General features: G+C 43.7%; 1 protein-coding gene across 1 annotated transcript in view; it reads right to left on the reverse strand.

Annotated features, from left to right (window-relative positions):
* LOC147100064 (regulator of G protein signaling 7-binding protein-like) overlaps window positions 1-19339 on the reverse strand; it is a 29025-nt gene extending 9686 nt beyond the window's left edge. Inside the window, exons 1-5 of the mRNA XM_085968982.1 lie at window positions 18974-19339; window positions 18297-18459; window positions 10939-11069; window positions 3030-3189; window positions 1676-1746 (exon numbers count right to left, since the gene is read on the reverse strand). Coding sequence (XP_085825108.1) covers window positions 1676-1746; window positions 3030-3189; window positions 10939-11069; window positions 18297-18459; window positions 18974-19010 — 562 coding nt within the window. The 5' untranslated portion in view covers window positions 19011-19339. The remainder of the gene's footprint in view (window positions 1-1675; window positions 1747-3029; window positions 3190-10938; window positions 11070-18296; window positions 18460-18973) is intronic.
* Window positions 19340-20103: the final 764 nt, after the last annotated feature.

Below are 20103 nucleotides of genomic sequence, written 5' to 3' on the forward strand. Positions count from 1 at the left end.
GTGTTTTAGCCAGTGTTCATGTGATGTTTCTGTTAATGTGGTGTCAAACATTGAAATCTTTATTTTCAACACTTTGCTTTCTTGGACAGATTTGTGTGCACCTTTGGAAGTGGCTTTATGAGTTACAGTAAATGGTGAGACATAATGGTACCCCCCGCAATGGTGATGAGTGTGAAAGGAATGGCTTGGGCATTGTAGGGATGCTATGTGGCAACCAGGGTGTGCAGCATCAAGTAAAGTAAATGTGGCCATGGTGAGGCCATCGCTGGCGTCCCGGGCAGCAATGTGGTCGGGTGCTGATGCCCTGTTTCCTTGTGCAGCATCAGGTGATTGCGAAGGTTGGTGTTGTTGTTGTTGTGCCTGGTAATGTTGATGTTGGGGCTGATCGTGGTGGGATTCTGAGGACCCAGGTGAGATTGTTTCAAGGGCACCAATGCTGCTGGAATAGATGGCAGCTGAAGTTGAGATGACAGAAGCGATCTGTCAATGGTGAGAGAGGTTGCCCCAAAGAGGTGACAGTGGATAGAGGGTTTACTCCAAACACTTCCAAACTGCATACAGTTCAAAAGTGGGTTCCAAATCATTAATGCTCCAGCTTCTCTGATTGGGAAATGAACAGGTGTGAAATGGTAGGTTTTATACCACTTTTGCAGCTGTCACCCATTCACAGCAATGGAGAGTCATTGAGAAGCCGACATACTTACCTGACGTGAAACCCGCTCTCTGGGAACCTCGTTAAAAACCTGGTAAAATGCTAAGTACACGGGAAAATGGTGCTGAACTACCTTTTAACAAGCTTTTAACTGGTTGACCCGCCGCTTGGTGTCGGGCCTGTTCAGGGATGACAGACCCGACACTTGGGAAACTGACAAGGAGGCGGGTTTACAGCAGGATACTGGCCCGCTGTCAATCTTTGTGATTTTTGACAGCGGACCTGCCTCCAAACATGCAATCTGAGCACCGGTAAAATTCCGGCCTTAGATCCACTCCCAGAGCCACAGTGTCCTAACTTCCAAAACAGAGCGTCAGATACCCTGCTCTTTCATTGTGGAAATCAAGCTTTATTAGCATATCACAACAAAAATGTTAGTAAGTTAACAAATGCAGAAAAGTTCAGCAATCTAATGACCTCAGGACTCTCCAGAATTCTTTCATGGGCCCTCTGAGTGCCGAGGAGCCCAGTGTGAAAATCTAGATCCTATTGCACCATTGTAGCTTTCCTGTGTCTCCCACCAGTCATCCTTATGGCCAAACAGTGACAAATTATCTTTTGTTTTGTGTTGTGAACTTGCAACCCCTATGAACCAGGTTGAGATTCCCAAATCTCAAATTTCATTTTAGACCACTATAATGAGATGCATCTTTATTATCATTAGATTCAAACCCAGGGCCAAAGGTGTTATAATCCACTGTGCCACCTAATTCATGTATCCTGTCTTCCTAAAGCTGCTGTTATAGTCTGATCACTATTATTAAGAGTTGTGCTTTAATGGGAATGTAAGCATTTCAAGGTTATATAAGCATTATCCTTTGCCTCTGTGTAGATCTGAACACCTTTTAGATGCTGCGCAAATATAAATTGAGCGTATTGTTCCAAAGGAACTTTTCAAACATGCAGTACAGTTTCTTTTTCATGTTTACACTTATAAAAGTCACTTGTATGTCAAATACATACCCTGTATTTTCAGATATTGTGGGATTGATTCCCTGAGATTTCTCAGAAGGTACCTCATTTCCTGAATGTCACTGAAATAAGCAACAAGTACAAGGAAGTGCGTAAATGTTTGTTATTTAAAGTGATTTTTTATAATACAGCGCTCACAAGATATGGGCTCGTTACACAACTACAGGCAAGGTACTGTGTTTGAATGGGTGTCTGATTACTAATAAACCCATAATAAACTATTAAATTAATTCCGAAACAGTTAAATGATTTGGACATGTGAATTAGAATCCCTGTTTTTCACTCGGGTAGTTTGATCCTCTGGATCCATTCATAGAATAAATCGTGATATTCCTAAATGTCATGATTAAATTTTGCTGATATAAAGTACAGTGTCTGTGAAGACAGGTATCAGCTTTTAACGCACACACTATTAACTCCTCAAAAGCTATTTGTTACATGCTCATTCTACACTGGGGAAACCTTACACAGAATGGCTGAATACAGGGCCACATATCTAAGCATGCTTTTGACCAATGTTCCCGCTAAGCTGCATGGCCTCACAGTGGTCTGGAGGTCCCGCGCAGGCTGCTCGCTGGCATTTGCATTGAAGAAACCACGCAGTGTGAAAATTTGAATGAGCCGCGCAGGCAGTTAAAGGGACTGTGCACCCAAAAAAAATTAGAGGGAACATTGCTCTTAACCACCCTGCAATTCATCAATTCAGTCCCCCTGGCCACCTCAGTTTGACCTTTCTGTCTTAACTACTCCCAACAAGCTCTACAAAAACACAAAGAAAGGTGCCTCATCTTCCTCCTGCCTTTCTGCAGTCCTCTGATCTCAATATTGACTTTAACAACTTCGGCCCCTAGCTGTTCCCAAAGCTGTTCCCTGCGAGACTCTCCCATTCCCTTCAATTGGGAGCCATTTGACTCACCTATTGCCTTTTGAATGGCTTTTCACAGGCCTGACTGAGTCGAATTCTATATAGTGCCCTGACCTGCATTTTAGAAATCTCGTTCCTGCATTAAAAAAAAATTATTCACTGGCTATTGAACTCATTTGCTTACTTTTTGTGAAAACAGTTATCATATCTGTCCTCACGATCTCCATCTGTTATTGTCTCACCCTCTCTTAGTTTTGTTTAGCCCAGAAAGGGACTCTAGTCCTAACCAAGAAAGTTTTGATGATGGGTTGACCCTAAAAGTTAACCTGGTGCTATTTCCAGATTTTCAGCATTTTCTGATGTATGATTTTAAATTCTCATTTTGCTGTACTCATCTGTTCCTGTATGAAAAATAATGAATATTGCTAGATATATAAATTATTGTCACATCTTTGTAAAACTAAAGCCCAAAGAGTTTACCTTTCTGTAGATTCTGTTTCCATTGCTGCATCGAAGTGGCATCCCAACAAGTCCAGCTCTTGTGAAGATGATGAGCAGGTGACATCTTCTAGGAATGGGGCCTGTGAATGTTCTTCTTCTCCTTCATATGAGATTCCAGGAACAGGACAAATAGTTTGTTCTGAAGTGGAAAAATACTTTTAAGAATTACAGGTTTAAAAAAAAAATCAAGTATTATTTTGTATTCTTGTTCTTAATTGAGATGTTTTTGAACCATTTTCCAATTAATTTCTTCACTTACTCATTTTGGTTTTCTTCTCCATTGATATCACTTAAACGTTTATTTAGTCACTATATCTAACTGTATTTTCCTAGCAGTAATTGGTGTGTGCGTGTATATGTATATATATATGTATGTATATATGTGAGTGTGTGTGTGGGTGTATATGTATATATATATATGTGAGTGTGTGTATATATATGTATATATATGTGAGTGTGTGTGTGTGTGTGCATGTATGTATATATAAGCCCTGTTCCTGGGACTAGGGACAAGGTCACTGGCAAAGGCTTGGAAGCTAAGCTAGAGCCAGGCCTGGTTAGTACCTGGAGGGGTGACCATCAGGGAAGACCAGGTGCAGAAGGTCATGGAAGGAGCCCCAGGAGGGGCGGTTGGTGAGCAGGCCCGGGTGTTGGGCTGAAGATTGTTGGACAGGAGGAATGGTGGAAATGGAATGGCAGCGTGCACAGACGCAGCAGCTTTGCTTCTCCCAGGATGGTGCTATTTACGTTTAATGTTAATGTTATTTGTACAGGACTCATGGGAGCTTGCAAGATCACATTTCGTTGTTCATGTACTTGTGCATTGTACAATGACAATAAAGTTGAATGTATATATATGTGAGTGTGTGTTGTGGGTGTAAGCATTCATCAGTCTGAATGTGTGAGCTGTACTTATCATGGCTCTACCATTATTTCCAAGATCATTGATTGATCTGTTCAATCATTCCACCTTTTCCAATCCTGGGTGAGGATGATTGCGGCAGTGGTTAAAGTGTAATTTCTTGACAAGGGATAATGATCCCCTCCTACCTGTATATCACTGAGCTCACCCTGCAACCTTGGACTCTGCCCACAACCTTTAAGATTTAATAGGTACTTGGTCAGACTCACATAAGGTCAAAAAGTAACCTATTCATTTTTCAGTAAATATGATGTTTGTGTATACACAGGATTTTAAATTGAATTAACTTAAACCTGACACATTGTGGCTATGGCCACAACCTCTGACTGTTTCATGTCCCATTTAAGGAGTTCTTTCAGTCATGCCTTTCCCATGCTAGGTTTTCTCTTTATCTCAATATCTTATTCCCGGTCGGTTCTCGTTTTCCAAAATAATGTGCTTCACCAACTTACAATAATTCCTTTCAGTTCTGGCCATTTTCACATCATGTCCTACTTTATTCCCTCGATTCTGTTGTGGTTCAGTAATTCAGGGCCCAGTGGGGACGAACAGCTGCTCCAATCAGCAGTAATTAGGAAATATGAGTTTCGTAAAACCAAAACTCTATCATTTTTTTTCAACATACAGGCAGACTTCTGTTCTAAATATATCACGAAGCTGCTGTCTAGCTGTCTCTTTCTAACAATTATTCCTCACTCTCTATTCTTTCTTGACTTTTTGGTTATGAAATCAAAGATTGGGTAGACTCGGCCTATATTCCTTAGAGTTTAGAAGAATGAGAGGTGATCTCACTGAAACATATAAAATTCTTACAGGGCTTGACAGGGTAGATGCAGGGAGGATGTTTCCCTTTGCTTAGGGAGTCTAGAACCAGGGGTCAGAACAAGGAGTCGGCCATTTAGGACTGAGATGAGGAGAAATTTCTTCACTCAGAGGGTGGTGAATCTTTGGAATTCTCTACCCCAGAGGGCTGTGGAGGCTCAGTCGGTGAGTATATTCAAGACAGAGCTCGATAGATTTTTGGATACTAAGGGCAACAGGGGATATGGGGATCGGGCGGGAAAGTTGAGATGAGGTAGAAGATCAGCCATGATCTTATTGAATGCCAGAGCAGGCTCAAAGGGCCGAATGGCCTACTCCTGCTCCTATTTCTTATGTTCTTATGAAACCTGAATCATTCCATCCCCTTTAATTCCCATTTATGCCATTCAATAGGCATGTCTAAATTTGGGCTGTTGCCTTCCTGTGAGATGTTTGCTCCAAGCCTGCATTTTTGGGTTGAATTTTTTCCCTCAATGTCAATACATCCACTATCAGCTTCTCAATAACTGTCAAATAATTTACACAGTTGGGTACTGTTCATTTATAAATTTGGACCATTATTGCAGACTGCAGACTTCTACTCGTTTTATACACTTGTGGTGAATGTCAGGTGGAGTCAGGTGGAACTTCCTGTGGAGCAGTGCTATACATCAAGGATGCCCAGCTTTTTGCAGCTGAGAGTTCAAAACGTGTCCATAGCTATGAGTGGGCCACATACGATAATACGAGAACCAGCATTCTCCATACACAGAAAATCTAAATAGCCCCACACACAAAAAAACCTCCCTACATAATAAAAAAAAATGCAAGTCCTCAGACACAAAATATCCAAGGCCCACATACACCAAAAATCCTTGGAAGCCCCAGCTCTCTAAACTTCCCAGGCCTTGATTGCTTTTTTTTTTATTCGTTCATGGGATCTGGGTGTTGCTGGCAAGGCCAGCATTTATTGCCCATCCCTAATTGCCCTTGAGAAGGTGGTGGTGAGCTGCCTTCTTGAACCACTGCAGTCCGTGTGGTGAAGGTGCTCGCCGGGAGCAAGCGGAAGCCAAGCACAGGCAGCACAAGGAGCGCACGTCAACCCAAGCACCCCACCCACCCGCCCCTTCAACCACCGTCTGCCCCACCTGTGACAGAGACTGCAGGTCCCGCATTGGACTAATCAGTCACCTGCGAACTCGTTTTTAATGTGGAAGCAAGTCATCCTCGGTTCCGAGGGACTGCCTAAGAAGAGAAGAAGAAGGTACTCCCACAGTGCTGTTAGGGAGGGAGTTCCAGGATTGTGACCCAGCGACGATGAAGGATCGGCAATATACTTCTAAGTCAGGATGGTGTGTGACTTGGAGGGGAACTTGGAGGTGGTGGTGTTCCCATGCGCCTGCTGCCCTTGTCCTTCTAGGTGGAAGAGGTCGCGGGTTTGGGAGGTGCTGCAGAAGAAGCCTTGGCGAGTTGCTGCAGTGCATCTTGTAGATGGTACGCACTGCAGCCACGGTTTGCCGGTGGTGGAGGGAGTGAGGGGGAGAAATTGAGTCCCACCCCTTTTGGGGCTCTAACTTCGCCGGGGCCAAAATTGAGTGGTAGCGCCCCAAGAGGGAGGTGGGGCACTACTGGAAGCGCCCCGCCTCCCTCTTGGGACGCTGCAAGGGAATATCATGGCGCTACGTGCCGTGGTATTGCAGGCCTTCCTCCCCTTCTTAAAGGGGAGGGGCCTTGCGCAGCGTGACCCGGGGCCCAGTTGGACCACCGGGGATCGGAGTGCCGGCAAAAGAGCCCGGCACTCAAGAGAAGTGTCGGGCTCATGGAGTGCAGCCGGCATTCCGCGGGGGGTTTGGGGAGGCAGGTCAGAAGGTCGGGAACAGGAACAGAGGCAGGTACTGGCAGGCGGCCAGCAACAAAAATGGCCGCCCGGCACCTTGCCTTTAAATAGCGCAGCAGGTAGGCTCCCCTGACCCCGTCGGACATAGTATCCGGTGGTAAGTCAGGGGGTGCTACTGAAGATCGCGGCTGGGGCGCTGCACATGGTGATGACATCATCGCTGGTGGCACAGCGCCACGGGGCACTAACGGTTACTGCCACCGCTAACCTCCCGCTGAATTTCGAGGGAGGCGATGGCGGCGCTGCGCCCGGGCGCTAGTTGCTTTGCAAAGCAACCAAATCTTTTCCCCCTGAATGTTTAAAGTGGTGGATGGGGTGTCAATCAAGCGGGCTGCTTTGACCTGGATGGTGTCTTGATTGGTGCAAAAAGGCTGCTCCTTCATTGGTCTAAATCTGCCAGTCAGCGCAGCCTATTCCAGTTCTCCCAACCTGGGAAGTTTAAAGAGCTGAAGTCTGAATCAGCTTTGCACAAAAGTGGGCTGCCTGTACATATCTGGGTAATTAGGTGCTCTTCCTATTCAGATAGAGAAATGGTATTAAAACAGGTATAAAAAAGACTGGAGCATGTTCAAAAGGCTAATTTTAACCCCAGGCAATAAGTCCAATTCTAATAATTACAGTAAGAAATGTATTGCAGTGCTTTCTCCTTTGCAAGCGAATATTCTTATTCAATACATATTGAAGGAATTTGGTTTATTTTTTCATTTCATTGTAATGAGCTTCACTCGCAACATATTACTTTCCTGCTTCAAACCATTTTGTAAATGAATTTGTCTCCTCGAAGTGCCGTATGCCATAAAATAAACTCTGCAATTGGACAGATGATATGATCATGGGCCGCTTGCCAATAACATCCCTGGGCTGATTGCTAGCATCATGTAATCTATCAAATACCTCCAACTAACAAAGAAACTGCATGGCGGTGTACAAATGTTTAAACTGAACAACGAAATGAAAAGAAAACCTTGGCACACTCTCCTTTGGTGACTTCTCTACTGGTCTCACCCAGGTGATTTCATCTCCACCTGGAGACAATGCCCAATAACATCTAACAGTAAATAACAACAGAAAATGCTGGAAAAACTCAGCAGGCCAGGCAACATCCGTGGAGAGAGAAATAGAGTCAACGTTTCAGGTTGAAACCCTTCATCAGTCCTGATGAAGGGTTGCGACCTGAAACATTGACTCTGTTTCTCTCTCCACGGATGCTGCCTGGCCTGCTGAGTTTTTCCAGCATTTTCTGTTGTTATTTCGGATTTCCAGCATCCGCAGTATTTTGCTATCGAACATCTATCATTAGCTAGATTCCCAAATCACCTGCAGGAACTCAACAAGACACCAGTTGGAAAATATGTACACCAACTTTTCTGCATCGAAGCAGCCTATGATTGATATCTGGAAAGGAATATCAAGCATAAGGTTTGGCTCTTTGGCAGAACTAATTCTAAAGTACTTAATTAGGAGGTTATTACCTGGAACTTGTATCCCAAGTAGCAGTTAAGTAAAAATGCTTGTGGTTGAGACCATAAAAATCACTTTCAGTGCTGCAACTAACCAGCTGTGCACTGGAATTGGCTTTAGCCATCTGAATGAAAGATGCTGTACAAATAATTGAATTCGTTGTTAGATGGGGAAGCATATCTCCCTGTGGGAAAAGATTGTGGTCACCAGATATAAGCAATCACATAAATGGATATCCAGGATCTTATCACAGCGCTTATATAGAAATCCATCACGGTCTTCATTTTATTTCGATAGCAAAATACTGCAGACGCTGGAAATCCGAAATAACAACAGAAAATGCTGGAAAAACTCAGCAGGTCAGGCAACATCCGTGGAGAGAGAAACAAGAGTTTAACTCCGTTTCTCTCTCCACAGATGCTGCCCTGGCCTGCTGGGTTTTTCCAGCGTTTTCTGTTGTTATTTCCTCATTCTATTTCTTTTCTTCGTCAATGACCTTGTGAATGGCATTGGAAATAATATTTGCTGCTGACGCCATCCTCCGCAGGTTGGTTAATTCTCCAAATTAAAGGTGAGCTGTGATTAAATCATTGCAAGTAAATATCAACAAAATTGGAGGGTAGATAGACAAATGATGTGCTACGTTCAATAGTTAGTAAGAACAAGATCAAGTCAATAGTTGGGCAAGATGCTTGAGTGTGAACTATTTGCCAATAAGTACATTTGGGTGTCTTCAGTCACAAAGATTCAGTTACTTGGCTTTGTAATCATGTCCGAATAACACCGAAACTAACAAATAGTGGAAATGTTTGAGAAAGCTAGTAGAAGGATAGATTCAATTTAACTTGTCAACACTGGCAACATTAGTGTTCTGGAAAGTTTATATCCATCCAGTGACGAATGCTGTAATCACATGTTGCATGTTGCAGAGAAAACCCAGCTTTTTCATTTGGACACGATATAGTCCAAAGCCCATGTGGACCATGGATTTTACAGAGATGGCCTTGCAACCCCATGTCAAAACTCAGCCTATGGAATATCAGTGAGATGTGGCTGCATTGTCAGTTATCTGTAAGGCTGTGACCAAAGCAACACTAACAAGAGTCTTTACACCAGAAACACAATAGCTTCTACAGCTGCAGCTCATCATGCTGTATAAATCTACAAAGTTGGCATGATATAGAGGTTGTGAGGAGTTACACTGTACTTTCTCTGCCTCTGCAATTCTTTCCTGTACCATGTAATTATTGGAATTGACCACTGCACGTAGACGTGTCACTAATGTTTAATATCACAAGTGAAGCAGTAAACTGAAAAATCTCTAGCTTGTCCATTAGTGGAACTTCTCTCAGTTGTTCTGTGCTCCCACCAACCACCAGCGTCAAATTCATTAAATATCTTTACAGCCATCAATCCCCACACCACCACCCCACCGCCCCACCGCCTTCCTGTTTCCTGTTATGCCACTTCATGTACCCAAAATAAATAAATTCAACTCATGAACCAAATTTTGCTCAAGATTACAAAGTTCTAGGTGTAAAATTATTTCCACTTACTGTCAAATAAAGTATCGTAGTTATGATTATTTTTCTAAGATCAAATATTGCTTAATATTTTGGTTCAGTATTTTAATTGGTAGTAATTAAAAATTAAATTTCTTCCCATGTTGCAATAACTTGTTAAATCAAATCAGAATACTTTTCATGAATGCAAATACATTCTTTGATAAAGTGAATTGATAATATTGGTGCAGTAACCCTATCTGCTACTAGATGTCTGGCATCTCATGAAGATGCTCTATTCTATACACTGTGATGCTATGTACACTTTACAAACTGAAATGGCAACATCTAATGGCAGATTCTGCATCAACTATTTTATCAAGTCTACTGCAATCTGATTGGATCCAATCCCAGTTGAAATTAATTCTTTCTTTGGATCTGAGGAGGGTTCCACTGTCAGAATATTTCATAGAGAGTCCAAAATTTCTGTAATATTTTCCTTCTTTTAATGGACACGGCTACCCGTGTCCTAACTTGCACCAAGTCCCGTTCACCCATCACCCCTGTGCTCGCTGACCTACATTGGCTCCCAGTTAAGCAATGTCTCGATTTTAAAATTCACCCTTGTTTTCAAATCCCTCCATGGCTTCGCCCCTCCCTATCTCTGTAATCTCCTCCAGTCCCACAACCTTCTGAGATTTCTGCGCTCCTCTAATTCTGCCCTCTTGTGCATCCCTGATTATAATCGCTCAACCATTGGTGGCCGTGCCTTATGCTGCCTAGGCCCTAAGCTCTGGAATTCCCTCCCTAAACCTCTCCGCCTCTCTACCTCTCTTTCCTCCTTTAAGACGTTCCTTAAAATCTACCTCTTTGATCAAGCTTTTGGTCACCTGCCCTAATTTATCCTTATGTGGCTCGGTGTCAAATTTTTGTCTTCTAATACTCCTGTGAAGCGCCTTGGGACATTTTACTATGTTAAAGGCGCTATATAAGTACAAGTTGTTTTTTGTGTTATTGTTATAAGTTGTGGTCTGATACTCTTGGTCTGCATGCTGATACGAATAACAGAATAAATACAGATAGTCAGTTGCTCTCCTTATCCCAAGGTGCAATGATTTAGCTAGTAGTGTACCTTTGCTAAGACAATCATGTTTTTCTAGCATATAAAAGTCTATGTTTCCAAATGGCAGTTAAATATTTTTCTGTACATATTCAGTTCTTCACAATCAATTCCCAAATTGTTTTTAAAAAAAAGCATGACATCAGATTTTCTATTTGTGGTAATGTCAATAAATTCAGAAGTACCTGATTTTCGAAGTTGAAAAGATTCCATTAAGTATGCTGATTTAAGCATTTCAGTTATAAACATCTTCAAACAGCCATAAAACAGTATATGAAGTCTGCAGATACCAGGCTGCAAATCTTCATCTTCAAGGCTATAGAAATTTCAGCACAAAAATAATCAGGAACCATTAAATCAAAAATGCTTTTTTTTGTATGTTTCCCTCCCCCCCGAAAATGTTTTTCAAACAATATGTATTGTACATAAATATTTTAGTGATAATTGCTAAAATAGAAATGCAGAAACTTGATTTTCTACATATACAGGGCGTGGACATATATCAGCACAGATACCAACTGCTTCCTTTTGATCCGCAGCATAAAAGGGGAGGGGGGGGGGGGGGGGAATTTTCAACCTGCAGCCAAAAGGGACGCAAATGGAGCGTGGTGGCCGTGGCACTTATCCAAAGCCAAGGCCAGGAGGTCCGCAGCCCTTTTTAGGTTTGGGTCTCGGTGGAATCAAGCCGATGAGCTGCGAGCATCAAACGGGCGTTTCACTGCAGCATGCTGATTTTTGGAAGGGTGAAAATTGTCTGACTTCTACACAGAATAGGCCAGCAGGTCAGGCCCGTTGGGGGGTGGTGGCGACGCAAGAATAGGCCAGCCGAAGCCTGGAAGATTTTTGTGGGGACGGGAGGAGCGTGAATACGCCGTCCATTTGTACATGAAAATACAATCTGGGCCCTACTACCAGCGCAGGACTCCGATTTGCGTATGTAAACAGCCTCCCGCCTGTTTTGGGTGGGATTGCTTGCTGCCCATCAGACGGGCCTAAGGTGTCAATTTTCCTTGGCCATTGTCTGATTTTCAGGCAAGAATCAGGATGGCCAGCAGTCGAAAATTGTCCCTGTGTATTTTATGTAGATCACTTCAATATAGTAGTGCAGCTGCTGGGTCATCTATAAGACAATCCCATTTTTAATGATTTTCGTACTGGAGAAAATGGGTGGCAAGCTATTGCCTCTGACAGTTTCTACATGGAAAAAAACACAAGGCCATTGTGAACATGGGTTAGGATAAGAGTCTTTACATATCCTCAATATTTAAAAAAATTACATTGAAACTAGGTTAGGATAGTTTCTTCATTGTGCCACCAGACCTGTGGTGTAACGTGCAGCTTTGTGAAAGTTCATTGGCGATGGCAACAGAAATATAAAATTGAGACACAGCAGTGACAAGTGGAATCAATTAGGTCCTCAGCCACCACTTCCTTTATTCCTGGGTAAAATTAGGCCAAGATTGTGAGAAAAGTCGTATCTTGCGATTATAAAACAAGACTTTGGCAGTGTCAAAACTAATATGGGCTTCCATCCATAAGGGCACTACTGTAGTTTAAATGTATATTTTGTGGAATTGACTGGCTCCACAATACCTATCTCATTGACCATGCATTCCGTCTCTGCACCCCACCACCTCTTCCTTTACTTCCTGCTCAGTGTCCATTTCGCCACCTAGCAAAGTGCTCAGAGACATTCCTCCAGGTCAGCTTTATATAAATATACGGTGCTGTTTTAAAAAGGAGATCTTTCAGGTCTTGTTTATAATCCATTATTATTTTTCAAACTATTTTATGTTTATTTGGAAAATGCGGTTTTAATTGTGTACGATTTGCTCGCTTCCATAGTAACACCCTTGGGACAAGAGCTTACCTTCATGTCTCGGTGACATTCATTGCTTTGCCTTGTTTCCTACCTTTCCCTATTCTAACATATTAGCTAATTAGCAAATTAACACCACCGTGCATCCTTGCAACAGTTCTATTTATAATTTCCCTTTGTTGTTGCACACCTTCTTTCTAAAATTGGCTAATCAGTCAATCTAACTGGCTAACCAATTGCCATTGTACAGTATGGGCAATTCCCAGTTTTTGCAGGTCTAATGGGTCTTTCTAGCAAAAAGAAGATCTTCTTTAAGTTCCAGTGCCTGTCTGTGAATCAATATGAGGCTTATTTTTTAAGTCATAATTTGTATCAAAATAATTTATACAAACCTTGCTAGCAGTAAATAAAAAGTGTTATATAATTAATATTGGCTGTATTTGTATTATATTTTATATACTCAAAATATTTATTGCTCTTTGATGGTATCTTATTGAGATAAGCTGTCCTGAATTTTTAAAAAGATCATTACCAAATTTAGAATCACTCATATTTATTGGTCCACTTTTTGTACTACTTTTTACTTTATGTACTGAAGATCTCTCTTCAGAATCAATGGCGTGTTGATTGCAGTGTTTCCACTATCAGTGGACAAGAGGTGCGTGCTTTTTTTTTAAGGCTGTGTTTGGCTTTGATGGTACATAGAAGGCATATGCTGAAAGATGGTTAAAGCTAAATATAAGAGGTGCAACCAGTTGGGGAGGACGTCAGGGATAATTCCAGGATTTAGATCAGAAGAGAAAGGGGATAAATAACTCATGCTCCAAAGATTGAAGGGACACCCATCCACCTCATTATGACTATGCATTTGGGTACATTACCACACAGGACTTGGAAGTGGAGAAAGGACACTTGATTTTTTAACCCAAACCATTACAGAGGAATTTAAAAAAAATATTTGTTCCTGGGATGTGGGCGTCGCTGACAAGGCCAGCATTTATTACCCATCCCTAATTGCCCTCGAGAAGGTGGTGGTGAGCCACCTTCTTGAACCGCTGCAGTCCGTGTGGTGAAGGTACTCCCACAGTGCTTTGGGGAGGGAGTTCCGGGATTTTGACCCAGCAACTATGAAGGAACAGCGATATATTTCCAAATCAGGATGGTGTGTAACTTGGAGGGGAACTTGGAGGTGGTGGTGTTCCCATGCGCCTGCTGCGCTTGTCCTTCTAGGTGGTAGAGGTCGCGGGTTTGGGAGGTGCTGTCGAAGAAGCCTTGGTGAGTTGCTGCAGTGCATCTTGTAGATGGTATACACTGCAGCCACGGTACGCCGGTAGTGGAGGGAGTGAATGTTTAAGGTGGTGGATGGGGTGCCAATCAAGTGGGCTTCGTTGTCTTGGATGGTGTCGTGCTTCTTGAGTGTTGTTGGAGCTGCACTCATCCAAGCAAGTGGAGAGTATTCCATCATACTCCTGTAGTGGTAAGGCTTTGGGGGATCAGGAGGTGAGACACGCACCACAGAATACCCTGCCTCTGACCTGCTCTTGTAGCCACAGTATTTATGTGGCTGGTCCAGTTAAGTTTCTGGTCAATGGTGACCCCCAGGATGTTGATAGTGGAGGATTCGATGATGGTAATGCCGTTGAATGTCAAGGGGTGGTGGTTAGACTCTCACTTGTTGGAGATAGTCATTGCCTGACACTTGAGTGGCGCGAATGTTACTTGCCACTTAGCAACCCAAGCCTGAATATTGTCCAGGTCTTGCTGCATGCGGGCGTGGACTGCTTCATTATTTGAGGAGTTGTGAATGGAACTGAACACTGTGCAATCATGAGCGAACATCCCCACTTCTGACCTTATAGTGGAAATAAGGTCATTGATGAAGCAGCTGAAGATGGTTGGACCTAGGACACTTCCCTGAGGAACTCCTGCAGCAATATCCTGAGATGATTGACCTCCAACAACCACAACCATCTTCCTTTGTGCTAGCTATGACTTCAGCCAGTGGAGAGTTTTCTCCTTGATTTCCATTGACTTCAATTATACTAAGGCTCCTTGATGCCACACTCGGTCAATTGCTGCCTTGATGTCAAGGGCAATCACTCTCACCTCACCGCTGGAGTTCAGTTGTTTTGTCCATGTTTGGACCAAGGCCGTAATGAGGTCTGGAGCTGAGTGGTCCTGGCGGAACCCAAACTGAGCACTGGTGAGCGGGTTATTGGTGAGTAAGTGCCACTTGATAGCACAGTTGATGACACCTTCCATCACTTTGCTGATGATTGAGAGTAGATTGATGGGGTGGTAATTGGCTGGATTGGAATTGTCCTGCTTTTTGTGGACATACCTGAACTATTTTCCACATTGTCGGGTAGATGCCAGTGTTGTTGTGGAACAGCTTGGCTAGAGGCGCGGCTAGTTATTACTAATGAAAGCACTAATCCACTGCTTCTCCTGCCCCCACCCCCACACAAAGTACTGTTCCCCTTTGGAATAAGCTTTGGAAGCAACATATAGGTAGGGTGGAGAAAAGTAACCCCTCTGTTTCAGGTCTTGTTTATAGTACTGAGTGACTGTGAAATTATGGGATAACCTAATGTTTACAGATGGATGTTTCAGCTGAGGTCTGTAGTTTATAGAGATTAGCATTGTTTCAGTGATAGGGGACAGTCGTTTGCCGGTCATGACTGCAGAGATGTTAGTAGCAGGATAGGAAAAATTGTAGCAAATGCTTTTTTAAACAGAACTTCAGTTTGAAAGGTCATCGACCTGAAAGGTTAACTCTGTTTCTCTCTCCACAGATGCTGCCTGACCTGCTGAGTATTTCCAGCATTTTCTGTTTTTTATTTCAGATTTCCAGCATCCGCAGTATTTCGCTTTTGTGGAGCTATTGGGCCGTATTTTGTGACCCCCACGGGTGCGTACGAGGTGTGTACGCGCCCGTAGGGGGCCGCGCAAGTTCCGGGTTTAGGCATGCGAAGCGCGTGCGCTAAAACCCGGATCTTGCGATCTGTCAAGAATCTTCTTGGCAGATCCTCTGCATCCCCGGGAAAAGGGCCTTCGCGGGTGGAGAGTTGCGCTATTTGCCCAACTTCCGCCCACTGAATGCCTGTCAAATTCTTACGCCTGGTAAAAACAGGCATAAGGCCTGCTTTAACCAGCATAAGAATTTAAAAAAATAGAAAAATAAAATTTTAGCACTCATTTATAAATTTAAAAAATACTCTTCAATAAGGTAAGTTTATTTATAGCCCTGTAAAAACATTTATTTTTTTCCAAAAAATTAAATTTTTGTTTAAAATATGTAATTAAATGGCATATTAATTAATTTTAAATATGTAATTTAAAAAACAAAATTATTTCATGTGTTGGTGCATTTTTTAAGTGATTCCTCATTCATACTTATTGGAGTTCTTTACGTACGGAACTCCAATAAGTATGAATGGGGATTTCCTTTTTTTTATTGGTTGAGCCGGCCCACGTGATCTCAGGGCCGCCTGCGCCCCCTGGGACACTTGGGCCTTTGCCCGCGCGTACCCGGAGAGGCCCAGGAGCGCAAGCCTCCGTATCTCCCGGGCCACCAGGTAAATTAGTAGAAATTTTGCAGGTGGCGGGAAGCCTCCGATCGCAAATGTTGGCCCATTTTCCAGCATGCTTATACTGGTCTAAATTTGGTGAGGCACGTCAAGGCCAGATGCTGTGGCAGAGAATCCAGTGTTAGTGATTCTGTTCCAATGCATGGTCTTGTGTTGGTTGGATTTGACAATGCTAACAAATAGAAGGTTTAGTTGTACAGGTATAACTGAATCTTAAGATTGTTGGAATCATGATTTTTTTTTTTTACCGTGCAGGTTTGTCCTATTGATTCTGCTGCTCCTCTGTTTTTCCTTCAAGCATTTTATTGAGCTGCTGTCAAGAATTATACCTCTATTAATCTGCTTAAACAGAGCTCTTTGTAGAAGTCTAGACATTCACCTCAAGTGGATTCATCTCTATGTCAAAAAACTGAGAATCTGCGCCATTTCCACGTTTCAATTTCCCAATGCCAACAAAACAGACTAACTGGTCATTCATCTCATTTGCGGTTTGTGGGACCTTGACAAACAACAGTGAATACACTTCAAAAGTAATTCATTGGCTGTGAAGCACGTTGCGACGTCTCGAGGACGTGACAGGCGCTATGTAAATTCAAGTTCATTCTTTTCATGTACCAAAAATACATATCAGTCACACTTTCCTAATCTCTTTTGGAGGCATCATGGCTCAGTTGATTATAAAGCACTTGTGTCTGCTCAAAGACTTTGGTAGAACATTAGAAATAACATCAGTACACCATGGCCTTTGGATATCGCTTCTGATTTGATTTGTAGTGAGATGTACACAAGAATGCCGCCTGCAATAACTGGAGGCTGCCAGGCATTTCACATCAACAATTATTACTGAAGAATTTATGCTAAAATCACTAACACTGTGCAAGTGAATGAGGGCGTGGGTACTTTTGGCAGTAAATACAATATTTAGACAAATTACACAGCAATCACTTCTGCATTCAAAAGAGTCAAAATCGCCTCCAGCTCATTCAGTTAATATAATCCAATGTGTGGTTCCTGTATGTGACAGTACAACACCAGGCATAGGGAAGCCTTCGACCTGGTGTGTGTGACACTTTGAACTTTTATAAGTTGAAACTTATAAAATTCTAACAGGACTAGACAGACTAGATGCAGGAAGGATGTTCCTGATGGTGGGGGAGTCCAGAACCAGGGGTCACAGTCTAAAGATAAGCCATTTAAGACAGAGATGAGGAGGAATTTCTTCACCCAGAGAGTGGTGAACCTATGGAATTCTCTACCACAGAAGGCAGTGGAGTTCAATTCATTAAATATATTCAAGAAGGAGTTAGATATATTTCTTAAGGCTACAGGGATCAAGGGATATGGGGAGAAGGCAAGGACAGGGTATTGAGTTTGGATGATCAGCCATGATCTCATTGAATGGCGGAGCAGGCTCGAGGGGCTGAATGGCGTACTCCAGCTCCTATCTTCTATGTTTCTATGTTTTTCTTGGCTGGGCGAAAAGAGCTTTGAGGACACTGAGTGACGCAATTCACTCGCAAATCATGGCTTGTGCCTGGAAGGCAGAAGTCTGACCGTTTGACCAATTTGGCACAAAAAAAATGATTTTCACACCGAGCAAAACTTCAGACAACAAGAACGTAACCCATTCGAACCTAAACCCTTAACTAAAATGATATGAGCCTGTGTGCCCATCTCCTGGAGCTCGGGTGCACGCTTCTCTATGGATTGACTCAGAATCTAGTGACCTTCCTGCAGCACCACACTTATCCTACGTGTTATATTGGACCTTCCACTCTCAGAATGATCAAAGCTAACCTATGAAGCAGGATCGCAATGTCTTGTAAAGTGCAACAAGGAAACGATTCGGGATGTGGAGTGTTGGCCATACAAGGGGAATGGAGACGGCATGGCACCCCCGGCACTGCTGAAGATCTCGGGGGTAAGACTTCAGTCGAAAATGCTGGAAAAACTCAGCAGGCCAGGCATCATCCGTGGAGAGAAATAGAGTTGACTCTATTTCTCTCTCCACGGATGTTGCCTGGCCTGCTGAGTTTTTCCAGCATTTTCTGCTGTTATTTCGGATTTCCAGCATCTGCAGTATTTTGCTATCAGACTTCAGTCACTCGACACGATGGGCTCGCACTGTGCTTACCTGTACAGAGGCGAGCAGCCCTGCCCAGATCTTTTGGCGAGAGCTTTGCAGCTGGACCTGACGCTTCTGATCTCCTTGCGGACGGCCGGGGAGTCACAGGGGCCGTTGCCGATGGAGATGACCAATTCTCTGAAGAGAGCCACCTGGATATTGAACTCCTGCACTACCTGCAGGGGAGGGGGAGAGGAATCAAGAGTTAACCGAAAGAGGATCTGCACGGATCAATCCAAAAAAAGGACATTCCTGGTCGGTGTCCAATCCCAAACTCCTGAGTTAGCGAATGGTTAATTTTAGGAAATCAATTGAATGTTTAAACACTTAACGCTTCCCAATTTTTTTATGGGGAGAGGGTTGAACTATTCCAGCTAGATTGTGTTCAACCATGAATGTTTTTCGATGCTTTGGCAACATAAGATGTACCTTGTCATCATGCCAATAAAGTGATTTGAATTGAATTGAATTGAATTGGTCGGTATATGAATGAGCAAATGTAGGAAGTCACACAACACCAAAGCTTGTGATTTCAAATAAAGCTGTTGGACTATAACCTGGTGTTGTGTGACTTCCTACATTTGTCCACCCCAGTCCAACACCGGCATCTCCACATTATGAATGAGCAGTAATGAATCTTATAGAGTTCGATGAGCAGATTTAGTAAGACCAGTAATAAGACCAACCTACCAGGTTACATTCTTCGAGCTGTCCTTTGGTCATGTCACCCCGCTTCTGCCCGCCACCGCTCTCTCATTCCAGTGCTCAGAGCCAGAAATCAGACCCGTCCCTTCTCGTTTCTCCTTCCGCGTCCCATTCAGGACATTGCAGCCCCACGCCAGCCGGTCCCCGCGGGTCGCCACGCACCCTGACTCAATGTTGAGACGATGGGGAAATCCGATGTCGTGTCAATTGCCCGGCGTCTGCCCGGGTCTAATGAGGCGCGCCGGAGGAGCGCATCTTCTTCACCTCGCCCACAGTGCGGTGCTCACGTTGCGCCGGATCCTGTGAAACATGCGCCCAGTCCGAGTGAATTACTTGGAATGGGAGCAATCTTCACCGCGAATCCCAGTACAGCAAACAGCCAGCGTTTGTCACCGCCCGTGCCTCGCTAACGGGACATTATCCTGTAGTGAAAAAAAATCCATTCCCCCAAATATCCCCCCCATTCCTGCTACCCACCCAATGCTGTACAGAAAGCATCTGGAAAGCTCTTTGATCCTGTTGGACAATTTAAGTGTAATAATTTCTTTTATAATATCCTTCTTCTTCTTAGGCAGTCCCTCGGAACCGAGGATGACTTGCTTCCACATTAAAAATGAGTTCTCAGGTGACTGATGAGTCCAATGCGGGTCCTACAGTCTCTGTCACAGGTGGGGCAGATGGTGGTTGAAGGGGCGGGTGGGTGGGGTGCTTGAGCTGACGTGCGCTCCTTGCGCTGCCTGCACTTGGCTTCCGCTTGCTCCCAGCGAAGAGACTCGAGGTGTTCGGCGCCTTCCCGGACGCTTCTCCTCCACTTTGTGCGGCCTTGGGCCAGGGATTCCCAGGTGTCGGTGGGGATGTTGCACTTTTTCAAGGAGGCTTTGAGGGTGTCCTTGAAGCGTTTCCTCTGCCCACCTGGGGCTCTCTTGCCGTGCTGGAGCTCCGAGTAGATGGCTTGTTTTGGGAGTCTTGTATCGGGAGTGCAGACAATGTGACATGTCCATCAGAGCTGATCGAGCGTGGTCAAAGCTTCGATGCTGGGGATGTTGGCCTGAGCGAGAACACTGACGTTGGTGCGCCTATCCTGCCAATGGATTTGTAGTATTTTGCGGAG

The sequence above is a fragment of the Somniosus microcephalus genome, chromosome 27 (genome assembly GCF_052327205.1).
Source record: "Somniosus microcephalus isolate GS21.2 chromosome 27, FLI_Smic_1.0, whole genome shotgun sequence".
Lineage (NCBI taxonomy): Eukaryota > Metazoa > Chordata > Chondrichthyes > Squaliformes > Somniosidae > Somniosus > Somniosus microcephalus.